At 44.3% G+C, this 24,489-nt stretch overlaps 1 protein-coding gene across 1 annotated transcript; it reads left to right on the plus strand.

The window, feature by feature from the left end:
* Positions 1–3,589: 3,589 nt before the first annotated feature.
* Positions 3,590–23,386, plus strand: LOC306963236 (monoacylglycerol lipase ABHD6-like). The gene is made up of 9 exons (XM_079556738.1): positions 3,590–3,786; positions 8,903–9,024; positions 13,917–14,073; positions 16,116–16,229; positions 16,417–16,543; positions 16,775–16,950; positions 18,696–18,750; positions 18,900–19,000; positions 23,200–23,386. The coding sequence occupies exons 2-9, from the start codon at positions 8,903–8,905 to the stop codon at positions 23,383–23,385; spliced, it is 1,038 nt and encodes a 345-aa protein (XP_079412864.1). The 5' UTR covers positions 3,590–3,786; the 3' UTR covers position 23,386.
* Positions 23,387–24,489: the final 1,103 nt, after the last annotated feature.

The raw sequence follows: 24,489 nt of genomic DNA on the forward strand, positions 1-24,489 counted from the left end.
TAAGCGATGTAGCTTGTTACAGTTTCTTACTCATTAATTGTCCGTGAGAGTAAATACTACACTGACAGAAAAGACAAAGGGACAGAGGGATATTGTGCATCCAATTACACAATGGAGATCATTTTTTCACTCAAACTTGGCTGTAAATACTGTTTAAGTGGTGCTCACCCGCAGTTAGGTTTGCCCGTTAGCCTGTTAGCTTCTTCTTTGTGATTCTACTGCACATCTGACATGGAGGCAGGAAAGTTGCAACTGTGGTTTTCTGGCCAGAGACACCAGGGGGAGATGAAAGACCCCCCAATCATCCCATTAACACTTGTATTACCCCCAGAGGGACTTCTGAAAGGATTAATTAAGGTAAACAAGTTACTTAGTACTGCTTTAATATTAGAATTGATTGAATTCCTCGGAAATCCTTGCAGAAATGTTGTTGTATTCGGGCCGAAATGGTAAAACAGTAAGAGATCCAGCCAAAACCAGTTTATAAACAGCTTCCTGGCCTCTTGCTTTTGTTATGCATAGATTGATATTTTATTGACATGTGAGATGTCCCATTTGCATTGCTCTATTGCCCTATATGGTCTGTCCACACTCTGCTTCGAACACATATTGCACTTGTACATCTGCGAATACACTCACACTGTTGTTCTGTGCGGGTGTCTTTATCATTACCTGGTTTTATCAGACCCTCGTACTGACTACGTTTCGTACAAGGGTCTGGAACTTCACAATTGAGCTCCGTTATCAGGTGGGAGGGTTGAACTCCTTTGAAACGATTGGATCTGATTTTCACTAGCGATTAGTCGTGACATATGTAATGTGCCCGAGTGAGTGAAGCGAGCTATCATAGCTCTATCATAACTCTATCATAGCTCTATCATAGCTCTATCATAACTCTATCATAACTCTGTCATAGCTCTGTCATAGCTCTATCATAACTCTATCATAACTCTGTCATAACTCTATCATAGCTCTATCATAACTCTGTCATAGCTCTATCATAACTCTATCATAACTCTGTCATAGCTCTATCATAACTCTATCATAACTCTGTCATAGCTCTATCATAACTCTATCATAGCTCTATCATAGCTCTATCATAACTCTATCATAACTCTATCATAACTCTATCATAACTCTATCATGACTCTATCATAACTCTATCATAACTCTATCATGACTCTATCATAACTCTATCATAACTCTATCATGACTCTATCATAACTCTATCATGACTCTATCATAACTCTATCATAACTCTATCATGACTCTATCATAACTCTATCATAACTCTATCATGACTCTATCATAACTCTATCATGACTCTATCATAACTCTATCATAACTCTATCATAGCTCTATCATAACTCTATCATAACTCTATCATAGCTCTATCATAGCTCTATCACAACTCTATCATAACTCTATCATAGCTCTATCATAGCTCTATCACAACTCTATCATAACTCTATCATAACTCTATCATAACTCTATCATGACTCTATCATAACTCTATCATAACTCTATCATGACTCTATCATAACTCTATCATAACTCTATCATAACTCTATCATAACTCTATCATAACTCTATCATAACTCTATCATAACTCTATCATAACTCTATCATGACTCTATCATAACTCTATCATAACTCTATCATAGCTCTATCATAACTTTATCATAGCTCTATCATAACTCTATCATAGCTCTATCATAACTTTATCATAGCTCTATCATAGCTCTATCATAACTTTATCATAGCTCTATCATAACTTTATCATAGCTCTATCATAGCTCTATCATAACTCTATCATAGCTCTATCATAACTTTATCATAACTCTATCATAACTCTATCATAGCTCTATCACAACTCTATCATAACTCTATCATAACTCTATCATAGCTCTATCATAACTCTATCATAACTTTATCATAGCTCTATCATAGCTCTATCATAGCTCTATCATAGCTCTATCATAACTCTATCATAACTCTATCATAACTCTATCATAGCTCTATCATAGCTCTATCACAACTCTATCATAACTCTATCATAACTCTATCATAGCTCTATCATAACTCTATCATAGCTCTATCATAACTCTATCATAGCTCTATCATAGCTCTATCACAACTCTATCATAACTCTATCATAGCTCTATCATAGCTCTATCACAACTCTATCATAACTCTATCATAACTCTATCATAGCTCTATCATAACTCTATCATAACTCTATCACAACTCTATCATAACTCTATCACAACTCTATCATAACTCTATCACAACTCTATCACAACTCTATCATAACTCTATCATAACTCTATCACAACTCTATCACAACTCTATCATAACTCTATCATAACTCTATCATAACTCTATCACAACTCTATCACAACTCTATCACAACTCTATCATAGCTCTATCATAGCTCTATCATAACTCTATCATAACTCTGTCATGGCTCTATCACAACTCTATCATAACTCTATCATAACTCTATCATAGCTCTATCATAGCTCTATCACAACTCTATCACAACTCTATCACAACTCTATCATAACTCTATCATAACTCTATCATAACTCTATCACAACTCTATCACAACTCTATCACAACTCTATCACAACTCTATCACAACTCTATCACAACTCTATCACAACTCTATCATAGCTCTATCATGGCTCTATCACAACTCTATCATAACTCTATCATAACTCTATCATAACTCTATCATGGCTCTATCATGACTCATGCAGGGAAATGATAACTGAGCGGAGTTTACGGATGGTTAAGGCCAGGTTTCTTTATCATAGTTTAAATTTAATCTTCTTGTGCATACAAGTCTTTTAAGTTTTTCTAGTTTATTATTCATCTAAATTATGTCTTATGTGTTATATGTTTCATGTTACACCATGAAACATAAACCAGATAACAGAGATAAGCAAGAGCAGGGATTAGTAGGTAGGAGTTTTAACATAGTAGGTAGGAATCTTAACACTATGTTACAATAATTTTTCAGCTTTGAATTTGATACAACATCTATAAATTTCTATTTTCACCTGCTGCCAAAAGTTACTGCTGCCGTAAGTATTTAATTTGTCAAATAAAGAGTATTTAATTTAATTTAATTTGATCTAAAAGGTTCTAGACTGGAGAGCAACAGTGTAATACCTCATTTGAAAGCTAAGACCCTTCGTCTCTTTTTTCTCGTGTTTTTTCGTTTGCTTTTTGTTGCCTTTTTTTGTCACCGTTTCGCGGGTTTTTGTAGCTTTTCCAGCACGTATTTCGTCATTTCTTTTCTGCGTTTCATCCCTTTCTTGTTGTGTCATAAGCGCAGTGTTATTTTCAGCCAATGGCGCTACTTCCGGGTCTGACTCTTCACTGCGGCTTGGAATTTGCTTAATCGGTTTTAATATCTGGCAGTAACATGGTAAAAAAGAAGTTAAAATACATCCAGTTTCTTACTATCACGCGCTATCTATCAGCTTCACTGTTGTGCAGGACGAAAAAAAAAAATACAAAAGTGTTTAAAACGGCGAAATAGGTTAGCATTCCGGTGTTTTCCCGAGTGTCCGTGAACGCAGCGCTGCACGGTACCTCTCTGAGTTCAAAGATAAAAGCGTGTTGTGTAATTTTTTTTTGGGTTAAAGTTGAAGGAGCGGGAGCCAAGACTGAACCAGGGGCTAAAGCGGGGACTGAGCGGGACACACCGGGGCCGAGAACAAGGACAAAGCCCGGGATAAAGGCGAGCTGCTGCGGAGGGGACGGTGTGTGTGACAGGTGAGTGCGGAGCATCGCGTCTTTTGGCTCAAAAGATACAAAAGAGACGGAAGATGGAACAGATGGATACATTCAACTATCTATCTATCTATCTATCTATCTATCTATCTATCTATCTATCTATCTATCTATCTATCTATCTATCTATCTATCTATCTATCTATCTATCTATCTATCTATCTATCTAAATGCGGGAAAAATTGGGAAACATTTAGGAAAAAAATTTGGGGAAAAACGAGGGGGAAAATGAGGGAAAACGTTTTAAAAATGTATGTAAACATGTAATAAAAAGTGGGCAAAATTTAGGAAAATATTTTTTGGGAAAATTTGGGATACATCGGGGGATAAAAGGGAAGGGCCTGGGAGACCGTTTAGGAAACACCAGTGTGGTGTGAGTGAGTGGTTGGTGGTGGTCTGAGGGGCCGATGGCGCAGACTGGTTGCCTCGCTTCTGTCAGTCTACCGCAGGGCAGCTGTGGCTACAATAATACCTTACCACCACCAAGTATGGAGTGAATGAATAATGCAATGTAGAGCGTCTTTAAGTGTCCAGAAAAGTGCTATATCAAACCAATGCATTATTTATTAGAATTAAAGTTTAGGAAAAAAGGTGGAGAGTGTTAATTCTGCCCTTTTGTCGTCTGTTCAGGACATTTATCTTTTTGAGCGACAAAGCCATGTAAATGTAGATGTTTGCGGCACATTTTTGCATATATTTGATGTTTTTCAAAACTCTCGCTTCATCATCGTTATCGAGAAAGTCAATATCGCAGAGCCAGAAAGGGATTGGAAATCAAAAATGCAAATGAATATAAAATTCCACTTGAAACTGGAATTTACTGGTAATTATTTCATGGTCTGGGCTTTACAGGGCTAAAGGTGAGTCATTTGGACTTGCCAAGTAAAATATTTGCAATAAAACAAGTATTTCCTCACTCTAACAGAAAAAAAAAAACATCTAATTTCTGTTACTTTACTTTACCAGACATGAATATACGAGTGACTTTTAGCAGAGCTGTGTGATCTGGTGCAAAGGTGAACAGGAAGTGACTCGGCAGAATGCAGAGCGACTTCCTGTTTGTATTTCATAATAATGACATCATAATGAGGCTGTTATTGATTATCTGCAGATTTTAGTCACGGTTTTAGTCTCAGTCACGACTTTTCCTTTAGTTTTAGTCACAAACATAAGACTTTGACTTGAGTTATATGTCAAGTTAGACTGTCTTGGATCTCTGACAGCTTCATTATAATGCCGTATGTCAAACAGCCTAAAGTTTATGACTTTATTTATGCCAGTTTATGCAGGAGCCGGATTCCCGCGCGGCATTAAACACATTAACAGTCTTTAAACATCATTTGTTTGAGATGAAAATGTTAAATGGTGTTTGGAGCCACTCGGAAACGTTCAGGAGCAGATCCTTGAATTAAAGACGACGGGTTAATAACCTCTTACCAAGCGCATTTTCTGCAGTCTTTAGGCCAGTGTAACGCCTCATTTGAAAGCTAAGACCTACAAAACTGATCTAAATGGAGCTTGCCGTGTTTTTTTATTTTCAACGCCTTTTTGTGGCTTTTTTGTCACGTTTTTGTCGCATTTTTGTGTAAGCCACATGACACAACTTCGGGGAGTTTATTTGTTGTGTTATTGCTGCTTTTCTGGCACCTTGTGGTCGCTCTTTTGTTACTTCTTTGTGGCTTTTTCATCACTTTTTTTGTTGCTTTTCTGTCCAGTTTTCGTCACGTTTTTCGTCTGTTTTTGTTGTCACATCTTTTTAGCAAAATAACATCCTTGTTATTTTGACGCTTTGTTCAAGACGCTTTGTTTACGTCTGAACCGAGCACATTTTCTCCAGTCCGCCTTTATCCAAAATCTAAAAAGCTTCTTAAGATAAGATAAGAGATAAGATAATCCTTTATTGATCTCACAAAGGAGAAATTCACTTGTTACAGTCGGCGTTCAAGAAGATCACTCAGAGTTAATAAAGTGCAGCTGATACAGAGATTATTGCACATGTTGCTTCACAGTCTTATTGCACAGTCTGACAGCAGTGGGGATGAAGGCCCTGCTCCGTCCTGCACTGAGGGTGTCTCAGTCTGCCACTGAGAGAGCTGCTCAGCTCTTCTACAGTCCCGTGCAGTGGGTGGGAGGTGTTGTCCATGATGGAGGTGAGCTTGGCTAACACCCTCCTGTCCCTCACCTCCTCCACAGAGTCCAGGGGGCCCCAGGACGGAGCTGGCCCTCCTGACCAGCTTGTTCAGTCTGTTCTTGTCCCGCTCTGTGCGGCCCGGGGCCCAGCACACGGCAGCGTAGTGGAGAGCAGAGGCCACAGAGTCATAAAGAGTCCTGAGCAGAGGCCTGCTCACTCCGAACGACTTCAGTCTAATCAGAAGGTGAACAAAACATCAAAACAGCAACGAAAACGAGGATGAAATGAAAACACAACCAAAAAAGCAACAAAAGAGCGACAAAAACATGATTAAACAGTGATGACAGAAGAGCGTCAAAAAAGCGATGAAGAGAGCAACAAAAAATGGCAATAAAGCTACATAAAGAGACAAAAACATGACAAAAATACTTGTATAATGTGACAACGTGGCGACAACGCAACAAAAAAGACACAATCAGTTCTGTAGGTCTTTGCTTTCAAATGAGGCTTTAGATTTGGGTAAAGCTGAACTGGAAAGAAAGTGCTCAGTTAAGAACATCACTGATATAAATATGAGGGAAAAATGCTTTTATATTTGTTTCATGTTTGTCAGAATCTAAATAATGGACAGAACGTGTGGCCGTCCCGAGACCGCTCTGTTTGAACTGTGTATAGAGTTCAGGATCGAATATCATAAATACACTGTTACCATGGAGATCAGAGCAAACGTTTCCCACAAACTAATCAGCTAAAAACAGGATCTAAAGTCACTGCTGGGAAATATCTCAAACTCACTGAAGTGTTTCAACCTCTTAACCCCCGCTTTAACCGAGCCCATTTTCTGCCGTTTTTTTTATTCTGCAGCTTTACCCAAATCTAAAAGCTTCTCGACTGGAGGTTACAGCCTCATTTATCCTCTCACATTTTTGTCACCTATTGCCGTACTTTTGACACTTTTTCCTGCGCTTTTTATATCTCATTTTTGTTTCCTTTTAAAAAAAAATCCTCATCCACATCTCTTTTTGTTGGTTTTTTTTGTAGTTTATTAGCTGCATTTTTGGTCGGCAACAAGCTTTTATATATGGGTAAAGCCAAACTGGAGAAAATGTGCTTGGTTAAAGGGGCTAGAAGACACAAGTTGGCCATTTTATACTCACTACTGCCACCTCAGGTCAAAGGTGTAACTGCAGCTTCTATATTAAGCTCGTGCATGACGGCACTTTCTGAGTGACAGTGCAGGGTTTTAGAGGCAGTTGTGGTGAACAGGTCTGAGCTCATTCTACACATTAGGACATGGCTGAACATGTAGGAGGAGGAAAACACCTAATTGTAGCATTTTTAAACTCCGTATAGTCCCTTTAAGGTGCAGGGTAAGAGGTTGTTAATGTGAACAATAACTTTATTTTATTTTTATTTATTTGTTTATTTGACAGGGACAGATGTTCTGTACATAAGGCGTCTAGCCATCGGCTCATTTGCAGCCTCCGTCCCTGGTTTATAAAAGAACAGATGAAAAATCTGTGAAAAGCATCAAACAATACAACAATAAAAAGAAAGAAGAGAAGACATATCTGACCACTTCCCATCCCAAGTTCAGCCTCACAGTTCAGTGCTCACATTTTTGTTTGTTCTCTTTAAAATCTCCATTAGTTTGTTGGAAAAAAAAAAAGCCGTGGCAAATTGTAAAGACGTCATTTACTTGAGAGTTAGTGCAGACGTGTTCACATCAGCCACTCGCTGGAGCACCTCCCCGATGTTACTGCGGTCACTTCTCTCTCGTGGTTAAACACAGTGATCAAGGAGAAAATCACATTAGAGGACAACGTTACTGTGCAGCTGCGAGAGGGACCTGATGATATAAAACCAGTGCTGGGGATAAAGAACAACAAAAGTTCAATCAATATATAACTTCTTTCAGTTCCTGCGGAATATAACATATTACGGTAATAAATGAGTCATTACAATTGAAGTAATAATGAATAATAATCGGGGAGAGTGAAGGAAAAGGAAGTCTTTGACTGCACTTTTGCGCGGCGGCATTATTGCTGTTTTCAGTTTATATTTTGCCAACAATAACTCAGAAGTAACTCAAAGTAGTCGGGCTGGGACGATCCACTTTCGTCACGACCCGTATTGAAATAAATGGTGAACGGTCTCAACTTATAAAGCGCTTTTCTACCTTTTAGGCCCAAAGCGCTTTACTGAAAGGAACAGTCATTATGATCAGTCACATGTTTACCGGAAAAAGTCATGTGTCCAAAGTTTATTAAACAAACTACATTTAGCATTTGTCAAAGTGCAATAACACAAACTGTAACAAAGTGCTGTGTAAAACCAAAGGAGTGATTATAAAAACGCTTCCAAACACAAGTATTAAAGTATTGTGATCTGAACTGATATTTTGTCCCGGCCCGACAAAGTAGTGTAACTATTGTAGTTTTGGTAGTATTTGTATTTTATCAAGTATCTCAATACTTCTATATCACACACTCCTTTGTTGTCCAGTAACAGTTACACAGCACTTTGTTACAGTTTGTGTTCATGCTCTTTCCATTCTTAACACTTCAATAAAGGTCAAATGGCATTTGGTTGATAAACTTTGGACACGTGACTTTTTACACATTGTAAGGTGAACATGTGACTGATCATAATCACTTGCTGTATCACAGGACGTATCCGAGTGTGACAAAAGTGAATCGTCCCAGCCCTAACTCCAAATATAGAATATATAAAATATATTACAATTTCTTGCCTAACTTGCCTAACAGTAATCTGGACGTCCTGTCATGAAGCGCATATTCATTATAAATAAATATGAGTTGTCCTAATAAACCTGCTCCGCCCCAGAGGCGATTTTACTTCTGACCCAAAGATGGGTCTTTTATTTTATGTCCGAACCAGAGACAGTGTGAAAATGTCTTTAATCTGACTTGGTTCTGTTTGTGTTGTTTCTGTTTTTGTTGACAGATGGAGGGGGGCGGGGTCAAAGCCATGATGCTGACAGGAAGTGTTCTGCTGCTGTTTCCTGTCATCACCTTCGTGGCCTCCTTCGTGTTCTGGCCCGGACTCCTCATCAAGGCGTACAACTGGTGAGAGCGTCACAACTGAACTGTGTCCAAATCCAGGCTTTATCAGTCATTCTAACACATTCAAAATGTTATCTAAAGTAAAACACCTCTTCCCTGGATCAATGAGTCAGTGTCGAATTTAATGAAACTAGCTAAAGAGCGCTTAAAAAAACAGGCCTTTTGACAGACTCACTTCTGTACAAGGAGCTCAGAAACAAAGTCACCACACTGTTATGAAGGCCTAAAGCAGATTTTTAATGAACTTAATTGGACAAGCAAAAGGAAACACTAAAAGACTTGTCTAAAGCTGGACACCGTGTTCTTGGACCTACGCAAGGCGTTTGACACGGTCAACCACTCTGTGCTACTGAGGAAGCTGAGCAACTACTGTCTCTCTCACAGAGCACTACAGATCTCAGTGACCACGTCCAGTGTGTAAGAGTCAAAAGTGAGCTATCAACATCTAAGGCTAATGACATGGGTGTCCCACATGGCTCTGTTCTTGGGCCATTGCTGTTTGTGCTAACAGCAACTAACCAATGTCATGGGAAACATCTCAAACTTTCTTCTGCCTCGCTTACACTGAATGTAAAAAAAAACGTAGTGATGTATTTTACCAGAACGCAAAAACTGAAGTCCTCCTCCCCATGCATTTATGTACGCAAGAGTCAAATAAAAATGGTTTGTCTGTTTTTAAACATATTAGGAATACACTGACTCATGATGCTGAAAAAATGTACTTGGAGGCAATGATAATGCTTCATATTAATTACTGTATTTCTTTTTTTGACAGTGAGACAACAATAAAACCTCTAAAAAAATTTTGGACAAAAAGCCACTGAGAATTTGATCATTTAATTTATTAATTTTATTAATTCGCCAATGTGGGCTTAGTTTTTAAAATTTTGAATAATACTCTAATAAAATATTTGTCTGCTCTGTTCTAAACAGACGACCAGGAGACTGTAGAGTAAGGCCTAAACGTAACTCAGCCTTTTGCGCAGACATCCTCCTCATTCAAAGCATCAAAGGATGGAACAAACTCCCACACAGTCTGAAACTTTCCTCAACTTTCCTTTAGTACCTTTTAGCATGATTCTATGTGGACTGGCTGTAACAGCTGAGTGGTTGAATGAATTAATGAATATTTGTATGAGTGAGTGGTTAAATGTATTTTGTGTTGTACATTTTGTAACTCATCTGTTCGGGGAAAGCAGATGGAAACACTCTAATACACTGTGTGATTTTGGTAGCTCTGTGATGAACAGAACGGAAATAAATGACCATCAAAACTTGTGAAAAGTCACGATCTGGACATTTTATATATATTACTGCATTTCTTTTCTTTCTTTTTTTGTCCGATAGGGCGTGGTGTTAGGTAGCGAACAGCTGTAAATGGTTAAAATTGGTTCAAGGACGACTGAGAAACATCCTGTTAAAGTCTTCAATCCGAGAACCAGGCTGTTTAAAAGCACACGCCATATAAAGTGACCGATAGCACGCGGTGTTTCAAAACATGTCAACAATGTTGTCTTTGAAAATTGACTTGAAACGGAAATTTTTAGGCATTTGCCTCTTCCCATAACCTTAGTGCCAGAGGAGAGAGGAGGAGAGTGGAGGAGAGAGGAGGAGAGTGGAGGAGAGAGGAGGAGAGTGGAGGAGAGAGGAGGAGAGTGGAGGAGAGAGGAGGAGAGTGGAGGAGAGAGGAGGAGAGTGGAGGAGAGTGGAGGAGAGAGGAGGAGAGAGGAGGAGAGTGGAGGAGAGTGGAGGAGAGTGGAGGAGAGTGGAGGAGAGTGGAGGAGAGTGGAGGAGAGAGGAGGAGAGTGGAGGAGAGAGGAGGAGAGTGGAGGAGAGAGGAGGAGAGTGGAGGAAAGAGGAGGAGAGAGGAGGAGAGTGGAGGAGAGAGGAGGAGAGAGGAGGAGAGTGGAGGAGAGTGGAGGAGAGTGGAGGAGAGAGGAGGAGAGTGGAGGAGAGAGGAGGAGAGTGGAGGAGAGTGGAGGAGAGTGGAGGAGAGTGGAGGAGAGTGGAGGAGAGAGGAGGAGAGTGGAGGAGAGTGGAGGAGAGTGGAGGAGAGTGGAGGAGAGTGGAGGAGAGAGGAGGAGAGTGGAGGAGAGTGGAGGAGAGTGGAGGAGAGAGGAGGAGAGAGGAGGAGAGTGGAGGAGAGTGGAGGAGAGTGGAGGAGAGTGGAGGAGAGTGGAGGAGAGAGGAGGAGAGTGGAGGAGAGTGGAGGAGAGTGGAGGAGAGAGGAGAGGAGAGAGGAGGAGAGAGGAGGAGAGTGGAGGAGAGAGGAGGAGAGTGGAGGAGAGAGGAGGAGAGTGGAGGAGAGAGGAGGAGAGTGGAGGAGAGAGGAGGAGAGTGGAGGAGAGAGGAGGAGAGTGGAGGAGAGAGGAGGAGAGTGGAGGAGAGTGGAGGAGAGAGGAGGAGAGTGGAGGAGAGAGGAGGAGAGTGGAGGAGAGAGGAGGAGAGTGGAGGAGAGTGGAGGAGAGAGGAGGAGAGTGGAGGAGAGAGGAGGAGAGTGGAGGAGAGTGGAGGAGAGAGGAGGAGAGTGGAGGAGAGAGGAGGAGAGTGGAGGAAAGAGGAGGAGAGAGGAGGAAAGAGGAGGAGAGAGGAGGAGAGTGGAGGAGAGAGGAGGAGAGAGGAGGAGAGAGGAGGAGAGTGGAGGAGAGAGGAGGAGAGTGGAGGAGAGAGGAGGAGAGTGGAGGAGAGTGGAGGAGAGTGGAGGAGAGAGGAGGAGAGTGGAGGAGAGTGGAGGAGAGAGGAGGAGAGTGGAGGAGAGTGGAGGAGAGTGGAGGAGAGTGGAGGAGAGAGGAGGAGAGTGGAGGAGAGTGGAGGAGAGTGGAGGAGAGAGGAGGAGAGTGGAGGAGAGTGGAGGAGAGAGGAGGAGAGTGGAGGAGAGTGGAGGAGAGTGGAGGAGAGTGGAGGAGAGTGGAGGAGAGTGGAGGAGAGAGGAGGAGAGTGGAGGAGAGTGGAGGAGAGAGGAGGAGAGTGGAGGAGAGAGGAGGAGAGTGGAGGAGAGAGGAGGAGAGAGGAGGAGAGAGGAGGAGAGTGGAGGAGAGTGGAGGAGAGTGGAGGAGAGTGGAGGAGAGAGGAGGAGAGAGGAGGAGAGTGGAGGAGAGTGGAGGAGAGTGGAGGAGAGAGGAGGAGAGAGGAGGAGAGAGGAGGAGAGTGGAGGAGAGAGGAGGAGAGTGGAGGAGAGTGGAGGAGAGTGGAGGAGAGTGGAGGAGAGTGGAGGAGAGTGGAGGAGAGTGGAGGAGAGTGGAGGAGAGTGGAGGAGAGAGGAGGAGAGAGGAGGAGAGTGGAGGAGAGTGGAGGAGAGTGGAGGAGAGTGGAGGAGAGAGGAGGAGAGAGGAGGAGAGTGGAGGAGAGTGGAGGAGAGAGGAGGAGAGTGGAGGAGAGTGGAGGAGAGTGGAGGAGAGTGGAGGAGAGAGGAGGAGAGAGGAGGAGAGTGGAGGAGAGTGGAGGAGAGTGGAGGAGAGAGGAGGAGAGAGGAGGAGAGTGGAGGAGAGAGGAGGAGAGTGGAGGAGAGTGGAGGAGAGTGGAGGAGAGTGGAGGAGAGAGGAGGAGAGAGGAGGAGAGTGGAGGAGAGTGGAGGAGAGAGGAGGAGAGAGGAGGAGAGAGGAGGAGAGAGGAGGAGAGTGGAGGAGAGAGGAGGAGAGAGGAGGAGAGAGGAGGAGAGTGGAGGAGAGAGGAGGAGAGTGGAGGAGAGAGGAGGAGAGTGGAGGAGAGTGGAGGAGAGTGGAGGAGAGAGGAGGAGAGTGGAGGAGAGAGGAGGAGAGTGGAGGAGAGAGGAGGAGAGTGGAGGAGAGTGGAGGAGAGAGGAGGAGAGAGGAGGAGAGAGGAGGGGAGTGGAGGAGAGAGGAGGAGAGAGGAGGAGAGAGGAGGAGAGTGGAGGAGAGTGGAGGAGAGTGGAGGGGAGTGGAGGAGAGTGGAGGAGAGTGGAGGAAAGAGGAGGAGAGAGGAGGAGAGAGGAGGAGAGTGGAGGAGAGAGGAGGAGAGAGGAGGAGAGTGGAGGAGAGTGGAGGAGAGAGGAGGAGAGTGGAGGAGAGAGGAGGAGAGTGGAGGAGAGAGGAGGAGAGAGGAGGAGAGTGGAGGAGAGAGGAGGAGAGTGGAGGAGAGAGGAGGAGAGAGGAGGAGAGAGGAGGAGAGAGGAGGGGAGAGAAGGAAAGAGGAGGAGAGTGGAGGAGAGTGGAGGAGAGAGGAGGAGAGAGGAGGGGAGAGAAGGAAAGAGGAGGAGAGAGGAGGAGAGAGGAGGAGAGTGGAGGAGAGAGGAGGAGAGAGGAGGGGAGAGGAGGGGAGTGGAGGAGAGAGGAGGAGAGAGGAGGAGAGAGGAGGGGAGTGGAGGAGAGAGGAGGAGAGAGGAGGAGAGAGGAGGGGAGTGGAGGAGAGAGGAGGAGAGAGGAGGAGAGAGGAGGAGAGTGGAGGAGAGAGGAGGAGAGAGGAGGGGAGAGAAGGAAAGAGGAGGAGAGAGGAGGAGAGAGGAGGAAAGAGGAGGAGAGAGGAGGAAAGAGGAGGAGAGAGGAGGAGAGAGGAGGAGAGAGGAGGAAAGAGGAGTTAATCAGAAAGGAGAGTGTTTCATAAAACCCCCGTTATCTCCGTTTCTAGAAAAAAATCTGTGATTTTGATCAAAACTAGCCTCTGTTCAGCTTAGATTTCTCAGAATAGAATTAAACTGTTTTCACCTACGGAGAGCTTAGAGTCTCAGCTTTCAAATGAGCCATAGCATGTGTCTATAGCTATAACATAGAATATGCTGTGGTGCTACAAATATCATGAAAAATGGTCTGGATTGTTGCCACTCTACGGCTAAATCGATGTGTTAAGAAATGAATTATGCTCAGATTATCTTCCCAGGGCTTTAAAATGTTCTTGAAAAGCGTTACATTTGACTTGGGCGTGATCTCTGGTGTCTGCAGGTTCTGGAGGCGAAGGCTGGGTATGACGGTGAGGTTCTCCCACGTGGGCTCCTTCCGATTCTGTTACTCCACGCGGGGGACACCAGGGGGCGCTCCGTCTCTGCTGCTGCTGCACGGCTTCTCGGCCAACAAGGACATGTGGCTCCCAGTCATGCAGGTGAGACTGGATTTAAGGCTTACTCTGCGGATTACTGCTAAATCATAGATAGAGCATATTAGTTACAAAGATGTTACGGGTCTGTTATGAAGAGAAGAAAAACGTCCTGTATTTCCTGCAAAACCAGTATCTCGGACGTCCATTCATCAGTGGCCAAAGAGTGGCTGTCCTGGGCCTCTCTCTGGTACAGACCCTCACATCCCTCTCTGAGTAAAGGCTTTAGGATTAAGTTTAGTTTAATGCTGGTTGATGAGGTCAAATCACTGCGGTGAGTCCGGGCAGAACTCAAACACGAGTCTCTGGTAGATTAAGTTGGGTTTAATAAAGTATTGAGGTTACAGTTCGTCCTTTACACTTTGATGCCAGTGTGTTTCTAAAACTGGGTCCAACAGTCCACTGAATATTTGTCCAGTAGTGCTGTGGAGCATCCAAGAGCTCTTTCACAAACCAAAGTTGAATAGTTTGTGAGGAACACACAACGTCATGTGTGAAGGACAAATGGAAAAGCACATCAGCTTCTTTACACTAGACTCACTGTGAAGTCTGGAGCAGGAACATCACGGTGTGGGGCTGCTTTGTTGCCTCAGGGCCTGGACAACGTGGTGTCTTCAGTAGAAGAATTTATTCACAAGTTTATGAAGATATTTTGCAGAAAAACCTGAGACTTTCACAACAGCGTGGTATCCCTTGTATTAAATATCTGCTGATCCTTCTTTTGCAGCAATTACTGCTTTCCTGTAGTTGCAGATTAGACGCTCACAACAAAACTGCTACAAAATTGTTGCAGTTCAGTGAGATTTCTGGGGTTCACTTACTTTTTCCACACTGTCTTGTGAATGTTTACATGTTATGGCCAATATAAATATGATCAAATGTAAGTGTTGGGAGGGTATTCGTTTAAGCAGACATTGTTTGATCATTTTTTTGATTCTGATGAAGATCAGACCACCTTTTATGACCACTTTAAGCAAAAATGTGAGATGTGGCGGCACGGTAGAATAGCGGTTAGCACTCGTGCTTCACAGCTAGAAGGTCGGGGTTCGATTCCCACCAGGGACGGGGCCCTTTCTGTGTGGAGTTTGCATGTTCTCCCCGTGTCTGCGTAGGTTTCCTCCGGGTGCTCCAGTTTCCCCTACCACTAAAAACATGTACAATAGGCCAGGATGAATGAGAGTGTGTTTGAGACGGATGGAAATTAGCCCAAGACTACAATCCGGTGTGCCTTGTTCATTAACTTGCACTGTCCCGACCAAATATACCAAATAAAACATTCCAAAGCGTTCATATACTTTTTCCTCCCACTGTATGTAGACCTTAGCTTTCAAATAAGGCATTACTCTGGCCAGTAGGCTGTAGCATTTTAGATTTGGGTAAAGCTGAACCAGAGAAAATGCACTTTTCACTCTTGTCAATGTCAAATGGCATTTGTTTTATAAACTTAGTTTGGACACTGTTTTCTTCTTACACATGTTAAGGTAAATGTGTCACTTATTAGAATGACCTGTTGTTAGCCGCTTGAGTTTACCGCTGTGTGTCCTGTCGTCCGTTTCCTCAAGTTTTGTCGTGTATGCACAGAGTGGCCATTGCCGGAGGAAACCTCAGATCATACTCTACTTGTGAATATGACTGTATGACGAGGCCTGAGCATGAGCTGGTCCTCAGAGCTGATGAACAACCCTCCAGATGTGGCTGCTCCCACCTCTGGTTCTCCTCATGGCTCACACAGAGAAAAACAGCTTCGCCCAGTGCTCCTTCATGGTGTTTATTTCTCGTCCTGAAACTGAGCAGGCCTTTGGAAAAGGATGCGATTCTGTGGCTGGCCACCAGAGTGTGCTAAAGGACCTGTGTCTTCACGCTGGCATTTGAGACAATTGAACGATATTAAGGCTTGTGTTTTAAGGTTTTGGTTTAAGTTTTTTTTTTTTTTTTTTTTCAAAGCAACCACTGCTGGTCCTCTTTGTATGAACTGCACACCATTTGGATTTGGATCCTGTTTAGGAGTGACTAAAGTGGAGATGTTGTTGAATGTTGTGTTCCTGCAGTTCCTGCCACAGCAGCTCCACGTGGTGTGTATGGATTTACCGGGACACGACGGAACGAGCCGCCACCAAACGGATGACTTCAGCATCGAGGGACAGGTCTCCAGGATCCACCAGGTACAAAAGAAGAAACACCAATAGATCAAACAGATTTGTATTTATCCAAAATAAAGAAAAGGGATATACTGTTATTTTAAGGTGTGTTCCTTTGTCACTTTTCCCTTTTTCCCTCAAAATCAACATAAATTCATTTGATTCTGGAAATAAGTCATTGATCAGATTGAAGGTTTTTCTTTGTCTGCAGTTTGTCCACAGCATTGGTCTGAAACACTTCCATCTCATCGGGACGTCAATGGGAGGAAACTTGGCTGGAGTTTATGCTGCTCGCTTCCCTGAAGATCTGTGCTCCGTCTCTCTGGTCTGTCCGGCTGGTGAGTTTCCATGGCAATACTCAGCCCCAAATGTGGAGATTTTGTAGCTACTTTTCTCCTTAACATCTTAGTTTTAACTCTGTCAGTTTTAAAAACAGCCCAAACTGTCTTTACAATGTTTATCCAGAGATTTTTCCAGGCAGGAAGTAACTCCAACATGGCTGTGTCGCTCCCTGGTCTTTCCCCTGCTTATTCATGCATGTTCATGTAAGTGTGGCCTGTGGTCTGTAGGTCTGGAGCCGCCTGAGGACACGGAGTTTGTGAAGCGTCTGAGGGAGATGGAAGTCCAGAAGCAGCAGAACCAGGACCTGAGTGTGGAGTCCATCGCCCTGATACCGACCACTGTGCCACAGCTGCAGGACATGCTGGACCTGTGCTGCCACAAGCCCCTCAAGCTGCCCAGACAGGTAAAAACATCACCAAACATCATCAAACATCACCAAACATCACCAAAACATCACCCAAACATCAGGAAACACTGGAGCTGTGCTGTCACAAGCCCCTCAAGCTGCCCAGACAGGTAAAAACATCACCAAACATCACCAAACATCACCAAACATCACCCAAACATCACCCAAACATCAGGAAACACTGGACCTCTGCTGCCACAAGCCCCCCAAGCTGCCCAGACAGGTAAAAACATCACCAAACATCATCAAACATCACCAAACATCACCAAAACATCACCCAAACATCAGGAAACACTGGAGCTGTGCTGTCACAAGCCCCTCAAGCTGCCCAGACAGGTAAAAACATCACCAAACATCATCAAACATCACCATACATCACCAAAACATCACCCAAACATCAGGAAACACTGGAGCTGTGCTGTCACAAGCCCCTCAAGCTGCCCAGACAGGTAAAAACATCACCAAACATCACCAAACATCACCCAAACATCACCAAACATCACCAAACATCACCAAACATCACCCAAACATCACCCAAACATCAGGAAACACTGGACCTCTGCTGCCACAAGCCCCCCAAGCTGCCCAGACAGGTAAAAACATCACCAAACATCAGGAAACATCAGGAAACATCAGGAAACATCAGGAAACATCAGGAAACATCAGGAAACACTGGACCTGTGCTGCCACAAGCCCCTCAGGCTGCCCAGACAGGTGAAAACATCAGGAAACATCAGGAAACATCAGGAAACACTGGACCTGTGCTGCCACAAGCCCCTCAAGCTGCCCAGACAGGTAAAAACATCACTAAACATCATCAAACATCACCATACATCACCAAAACATCACCCAAACATCAGGAAACACTGGAGCTGTGCTGCCACAAGCCCCTCAGGCTGCCCAGACAGGTGAAAACATCACCAAACATCACCAAACATCAGGAAACATCAGGAAAAATCAGGAAACATCAGGAAACATCAGGAAAGATCAGGAAACACTGGAGCTGTGCTGCCACAAGCCCCTCAGGCTGCCCAGACCGGTAAATACATCGCCAAACATCAGGCGTGTTGATATTGCAAGCATGAATATCTAAATATTTGTGGGGACTAATAAATATGTAAAAATGTTCAAACACTGGTGACACGGTGTCACAGTGGTTAGTGCTCATGCTTCACAGCAAGAAGGTCCCGGGTTCGATTTCCACCTGTTGTATGTTCTCCCTGTGTCTGCGTGGGTTTCCTCCGGTTTCCCCCACCACTAAAAACATGCATATTAGGTGAATCCTCCTGCCAGGTGATTCAGACCATCAGCCTGGCTCCACATCTGGAGATGGGTCCCCGGGCTGCTCCTGACGGGTTGCCCCAGCGGCATCAAAGGATGGGTCAAATGCAGAGGACAAATTTCCCTACGGGGACAATAAAGTATATTAGCTTTAAACGTGACGTCTTCATTTTCTGTTTTGTCGCTCAAAAAGATCATTGTCTTGAACAGACTGAACAGGGCAAAAAAACAACAGTTTACACATTACTTACACCATTTAGCCTGAAGAAAACAATAGATTATTTCCAACTGATATGAATTGGTTCACTTTATTGACTATTCACAGCATACGCAGCAAACGCAAAGCTAATTGCATTTGAAAAGGCCCCTGTTTCTGTAGAATATTGCAGTGTTTTTGGTCACGCCAGTCCCTGTTTTCTAAATGAACCAAACATATATGAGCTCCCGTCTTTGTGTTGCAGATGATGAAGGGGCTGCTCCAGAACAGGCTGCCACACAACCCCTTCTACCGACACCGTGAGTCTGACACTTTCCTCTTTAGGCCTTCAGAAATACTCCACTGTGACCGCCGGGGGACACATTTAGTCATTTTAGTCACATAAATATTAAAAGAATGATGAGAGAGGATGTCCTGTTCCTAATTAGCTGTGATGTTGTGTGTCCAGTGTTCGAGTGCATCAGCGCAGAGGGCTCCAGACACTCACTCCAGGAAAACCTCGGCCACATCACGGTCCCGGTGCAGGTGGTGTGGGGCCAGCAGGACCAGGTCTGAAACTGGACTCAAACAGAGCTAAAGCCTTATTCACACGAGACGAGAGAAACCTCAGGGGAAACTGAGTTTCCTTCAGCGGAAAATTGTCGTTGACCGCTGCAGGAATCATCCATGTTTTCTCCTGCAGCGTCTCGTGTGAATATTGTTTTAAACAGTCCCTCAGACAGAGCTAAAGCCAGAGCTAAAGCCAGAGCTAAAGACAGAGCTAAAGACAGAGCTAAAGCCAGAGCTAAAGACAGAGCTAAAGACAGCGCTAAAGCCAGAGCTAAAGCCAGAGCTAAAGACAGAGCTAAAGCCAGAGCTAAAGACAGAGCTAAAGACAGAGCTAAAGACAGAGCTAAAGCCAGAGCTAAAGCCAGAGCTAAAGACAGCGCTAAAGCCAGAGCTAAAGCCAGAGCTAAAGATAGAGCTAAAGACAGAGCTAAAGACAGAGCTAAAGACAGAGCTAAAGACAGAGCTAAAGCCAGAGCTAGAGCCAGAGCTAGAGCCAGAGCTAGAGCCAGAGCTAAAGCCACAGCTAAAGACAGAGCTAAAGACAGAGCTAAAGACAGAGCTAAAGCCAGAGCTAGAGACAGAGCTAGAGCCAGAGCTAGAGCCAGAGCTAGAGCCAGAGCTAAAGCCAGAGCTATGCCAGAGCTAGAGCCAGAGCTAAAGCCAGAGCTAGAGCCAGAGCTAAAGCCAGAGCTAAAGCCAGAGTTAAAGCCAGAGCTAAAGACAGAGCTAAAGACAGCGCTAAAGACAGAGCTAAAGACTGAGCTAAAGCCAGAGCTAAAGACAGCGCTAAAGCCAGAGCTAAAGCCAGAGCTAAAGACAGAGCTAAAGACAGCGCTAAAGACAGAGCTAAAGACAGAGCTAAAGACAGAGCTAGAGCCAGAGCTAAAGCCAGAGCTAAAGACTGAGCTAAAGCCAGAGCTAAAGACAGAGCTAAAGACAGAGCTAAAGCCAGAGCTAAAGCCAGAGCTAAAGCCAGAGCTAAAGACAGAGCTAAAGCCAGAGCTAAAGCCAGAGCTAGAGCCAGAGCTAGAGCCAGAGCTAGAGCCAGAGCTAAAGACAGAGCTAAAGACAGAGTTAAAGCCAGAGCTAAAGACAGAGCTAAAGACAGAGCCACAGACTGAGCTAAAGCCAGAGCTAAAGCCAGAGCTAAAGCCAGAGCTAAAGACAGAGTTAAAGACAGAGCTAAAGACAGCGCTAAAGACTGAGCTAAAGCCAGAGCTAAAGCCAGAGCTAAAGACAGAGCTAAAGACTGAGCTAAAGACTGAGCTAAAGCCAGAGCTAAAGCCAGAGCTAAAGCCAGAGCTAAAGACTGAGCTAAAGACAGAGCTAAAGACAGAGCTAAAGACTGAGCTAAAGACTGAGCTAAAGCCAGAGCTAAAGCCAGAGCTAAAGACTGAGCTAAAGCCAGAGCTAATGACTGAGCTAAAGCCAGAGCTAAAGCCAGAGCTAAAGACTGAGCTAAAGCCAGAGCTAAAGACTGAGCTAAAGACTGAGCTAAAGACAGAGCTAAAGACAGAGCTAAAGACTGAGCTAAAGACAGAGCTAAAGCCAGAGCTAAAGACTGAGCTAAAGCCAGAGCTAAAGCCAGAGCTAAAGCCAGAGCTAAAGCCAGAGCTAAAGACTGAGCTAAAGCCAGAGCTAAAGACTGAGCTAAAGCCAGAGCTAAAGCCAGAGCTAAAGACAGAGCTAAAGACAGAGCTAAAGACAGCGCTAAAGCCAGAGCTAAAGACAGAGCTAAAGCCAGAGCTAAAGCCTGAGCTAAAGACAGAGCTAAAGACAGAGCTAAAGACAGAGCTAAAGACAGAGCTAAAGACAGAGCTAAAGCCAGAGCTAAAGCCAGAGCTAGAGCCAGAGCTAGAGCCAGAGCTAGAGCCAGAGCTAGAGCCAGAGCTAAAGCCACAGCTAAAGACAGAGCTAAAGACAGAGCTAAAGCCAGAGCTAGAGACAGAGCTAGAGCCAGAGCTAGAGCCAGAGCTAGAGCCAGAGCTAAAGCCAGAGCTATGCCAGAGCTAGAGCCAGAGCTAGAGCCAGAGCTAGAGCCAGAGCTAGAGCCAGAGCTAGAGCCAGAGCTAAAGACAGAGCTAGAGCCAGAGCTAAAGCCAGAGCTAAAGCCAGAGTTAAAGCCAGAGCTAAAGACAGAGCTAAAGACAGAGCTAAAGACAGAGCTAAAGACAGAGCTAAAGACAGCGCTAAAGACAGAGCTAAAGACAGCGCTAAAGACAGAGCTAAAGACTGAGCTAAAGCCAGAGCTAAAGACAGAGCTAAAGACAGCGCTAAAGCCAGAGCTAAAGACAGAGCTAAAGACAGAGCTAAAGACAGAGCTAAAGACAGAGCTAAAGCCAGAGCTAAAGACTGAGCTAAAGCCAGAGCTAAAGACTGAGCTAAAGACAGAGCTAAAGACAGAGCTAAAGACTGAGCTAAAGACTGAGCTAAAGCCAGAGCTAAAGCCAGAGCTAAAGACTGAGCTAAAGCCAGAGCTAAAGCCAGAGCTAAAGCCAGAGCTAAAGCCAGAGCTAAAGACTGAGCTAAAGCCAGAGCTAAAGCCAGAGCTAAAGACTGAGCTAAAGCCAGAGCTAAAGACTGAGCTAAAGCCAGAGCTAAAGCCAGAGCTAAAGACAGAGCTAAAGACAGAGCTAAAGACAGAGCTAAAGACAGAGCTAAAGACAGAGCTAAAGACAGAGCTAAAGACAGCGCTAAAGACAGAGCTAAAGACTGAGCTAAAGCCAGAGCTAAAGACAGAGCTAAAGACAGCGCTAAAGCCAGAGCTAAAGACAGAGCTAAAGCCAGAGCTAAAGACAGAGCTAAAGCCAGAGCTAAAGACAGAGCTAAAGACTGAGCTAAAGCCAGAGCTAAAGCCAGAGCTAAAGACTGAGCTAAAGCCAGAGCTAAAGCCAGAGCTAAAGACTGAGCTAAAGCCAGAGCTAAAGACTGAGCTAAAGACAGAGCTAAAGACAGAGCTAAAGACTGAGCTAAAGACTGAGCTAAAGCCAGAGCTAAAGCCAGAGCTAAAGACTGAGCTAAAGCCAGAGCTAAAGCCAGAGCTAAAGCCAGAGCTAAAGCCAGAGCTAAAGACTGAGCTAAAGCCAGAGCTAAAGCCAGAGCTAAAGACTGAGCTAAAGCCAGAGCTAAAGACTGAGCTAAAGCCAGAGCTAAAGCCAGAGCTAAAGACAGAGCTAAAGACAGAGCTAAAGACAGAGCTAAAGACTGAGCTAAAGACAGAGCTAAAGACAGAGCTAAAGACAGAGCTAAAGCCAGAGCTAAAGACAGAGCTAAAGCCAGAGCTAAAGCCTGAGCTAAAGACTGAGCTAAAGCCAGAGCTAAAGACTGAGCTAAAGACTGAGCTAAAGCCAGAGCTAAAGCCAGAGCTAAAGACAGAGCTAAAGCCAGAGCTAAAGACAGAGCCAAAGACTGAGCTAAAGCCAGAGCTAAAGACAGAGCTAAAGACAGAGCTAAATCCAGAGCTAAAGCCAGAGCTAAAGCCAGAGCTAAAGCCAGAGCTAAAGCCAGAGCTAAAGACAGCGCTAAAGCCAGCGCTAAAGACAGAGCTAAAGACAGAGCTAAAGACAGAGCTAAAGACAGCGCTAAAGCCAGAGCTAAAGACAGAGCTAAAGACAGAGCTAAAGACAGCGCTAAAGCCAGCGCTAAAGCCAGCGCTAAAGACAGAGCTAAAGCCAGCGCTAAAGCCAGCGCTAAAGACAGAGCTAAAGACAGAGCTAAAGCCAGAGCTAAAGACAGAGCTAAAGCCAGAGCTAAAGACTGAGCTAAAGCCATGGATCTATTATAAGCCAGAGCTAAAGCCAGAGCTAAAGACAGAGCTAAAACCAGAGCTAAAGACGGCGCTAAAGCCAGAGCTAAAGCCAGAGCTAAAGACAGAGCTAAAGACAGAGCTAAAGACAGAGCTAAAGACAGCGCTAAAGACAGCGCTAAAGACAGCGCTAAAGACGGAGCTAAAGACGGAGCTAAAGACGGAGCTAAAGACGGAGCTAAAGACGGCGCTAAAGCCAGAGCTAAAGCCAGAGCTAAAGCCAGAGCTAAAGCCAGAGCTAAAGCCAGAGCTAAAGACAGAGCTAAAGACAGAGCTAAAGACAGAGCTAAAGACAGAGCTAAAGCCAGAGCTAAAGACAGAGCTAGAGCCAGAGCTAAAGACAGAGCTAAAGCCAGGCCTGTTCCTCGTCTGACCCGCTCTCTCCTCTCCTCAGGTGCTGCACGTCTCCGGAGCGACGGTCATCACAGCAGCTCTGCCTCACAGCCAGGTGGCGCTGCTGGACGACTGCGGTCACTCCATCGCTCTGGAGAGACCCAGGAAACTGGCCTCACTCATCTGCAGCTTCCTGTCTGTGCAGGAAGTGACCAACGGGGACGTGAAGAAGAAGAAGAGCTACTGAGGAGCGCGAGGCTCTTCGTAAACACACCGAGCCTGAAGGTTTTATCTGTTTATTTATGATGAAGACGCACCAGCTTAAGCCTTTAATACACCGGACTGTACTTGAACACACACGGGATGAAATGACTTCAAGTTTTTGGACTTTAGAGTTTGGACTATTTTATTGCCAATGGATCAAGAATAACTTTTCTTCTCTTCTCATTTCAAGTGTTTTTGTCTTATTTTAAGTGTTAACGCTTGTTCCATTGGCTCTTATTTCACCACCTGCTCAAAATCATCATAAAATGTCTAAATTTAAGCACTTTTTAAGCCATTTTTCTAAGATACGCTGATGGAATTTCTCCCAGTGCATTTGTGAGATTGAGCTCATTGAACTGAAAACAATCAGATGCTGTAAGAAGAGTTTAGAGCAGCAGAGCCAGATTTAAGGCTTGATCTTCCACAACGACATCATTCTTCTTAAGCTTAAGCTCTTGATCTGAGTCTTTGATCTGACCAGCCATTTCAGTGACCACTCCAGAGCGATCTCTCTGGTGACTCCAGCAATGTCCGCTCGCCCATTGGTCTTATCTTCCATAAAAGGTTTAAAAGTGTCTTGTAAGCCGGGGGAAACTGCATGGTTATCTGTGTGCGTCTCACTCACCGTGGGGAAAGTCTTTGTTTCAGAACACAGGTCGTATGTCGCACAGTGATAAAGGGATAAAGATGTTCAGTCAGTATAAAACAACGAGGAGGCCTGTATTACACAGTTTTAATGCACAGCACAGAGTCAAGAACACCACGACGTGCCTTTGGTAACGCCAATGGAACAAGCAGGAATCAGACACATTCACTTTTACATTTAAAGTGGGCATATCCTGCAAAATGGACTTTCTTGAGGTTTAAACCTTGTTCTGACGTTTTCCTCGTCACAGACAGACCTGGAGTCGTATTTCACGATATTCACGCAGTTTTAGAGTTCATCTCGAGACAAAGCTGTTAAATTCAGCTGTTTCGTCTTCTACGGTGTCAGCACCTCGTTCTGTTCTTGCTGATTACATTCGCGTCATTCAAACCCAACAACTACCGACCGTAAGGAAGTGCAATAACATAGTCATTTTAACAT

Source organism: Gobius niger, assembly GCF_951799975.1.
Source record: "Gobius niger genome assembly, chromosome: 5".
NCBI classification, from domain to species: Eukaryota; Metazoa; Chordata; class Actinopteri; order Gobiiformes; family Gobiidae; genus Gobius; species Gobius niger.

Excerpts from the sequence above, each read along its gene's own strand:
- LOC306963236 (XM_079556738.1), top strand. The coding sequence starts at position 8,903 with ATGGAGGGGGGCGGGGTCAAAGCCATGATGCTGACAGGAAGTGTTCTG. Across the intron at positions 14,074-16,115 it reads TGTGGCTCCCAGTCATGCAG|TTCCTGCCACAGCAGCTCCA; the intron begins GTGAGACTGGAT and ends GTGTTCCTGCAG. Across the intron at positions 19,001-23,199 it reads TGTGGGGCCAGCAGGACCAG|GTGCTGCACGTCTCCGGAGC; the intron begins GTCTGAAACTGG and ends TCCTCTCCTCAG.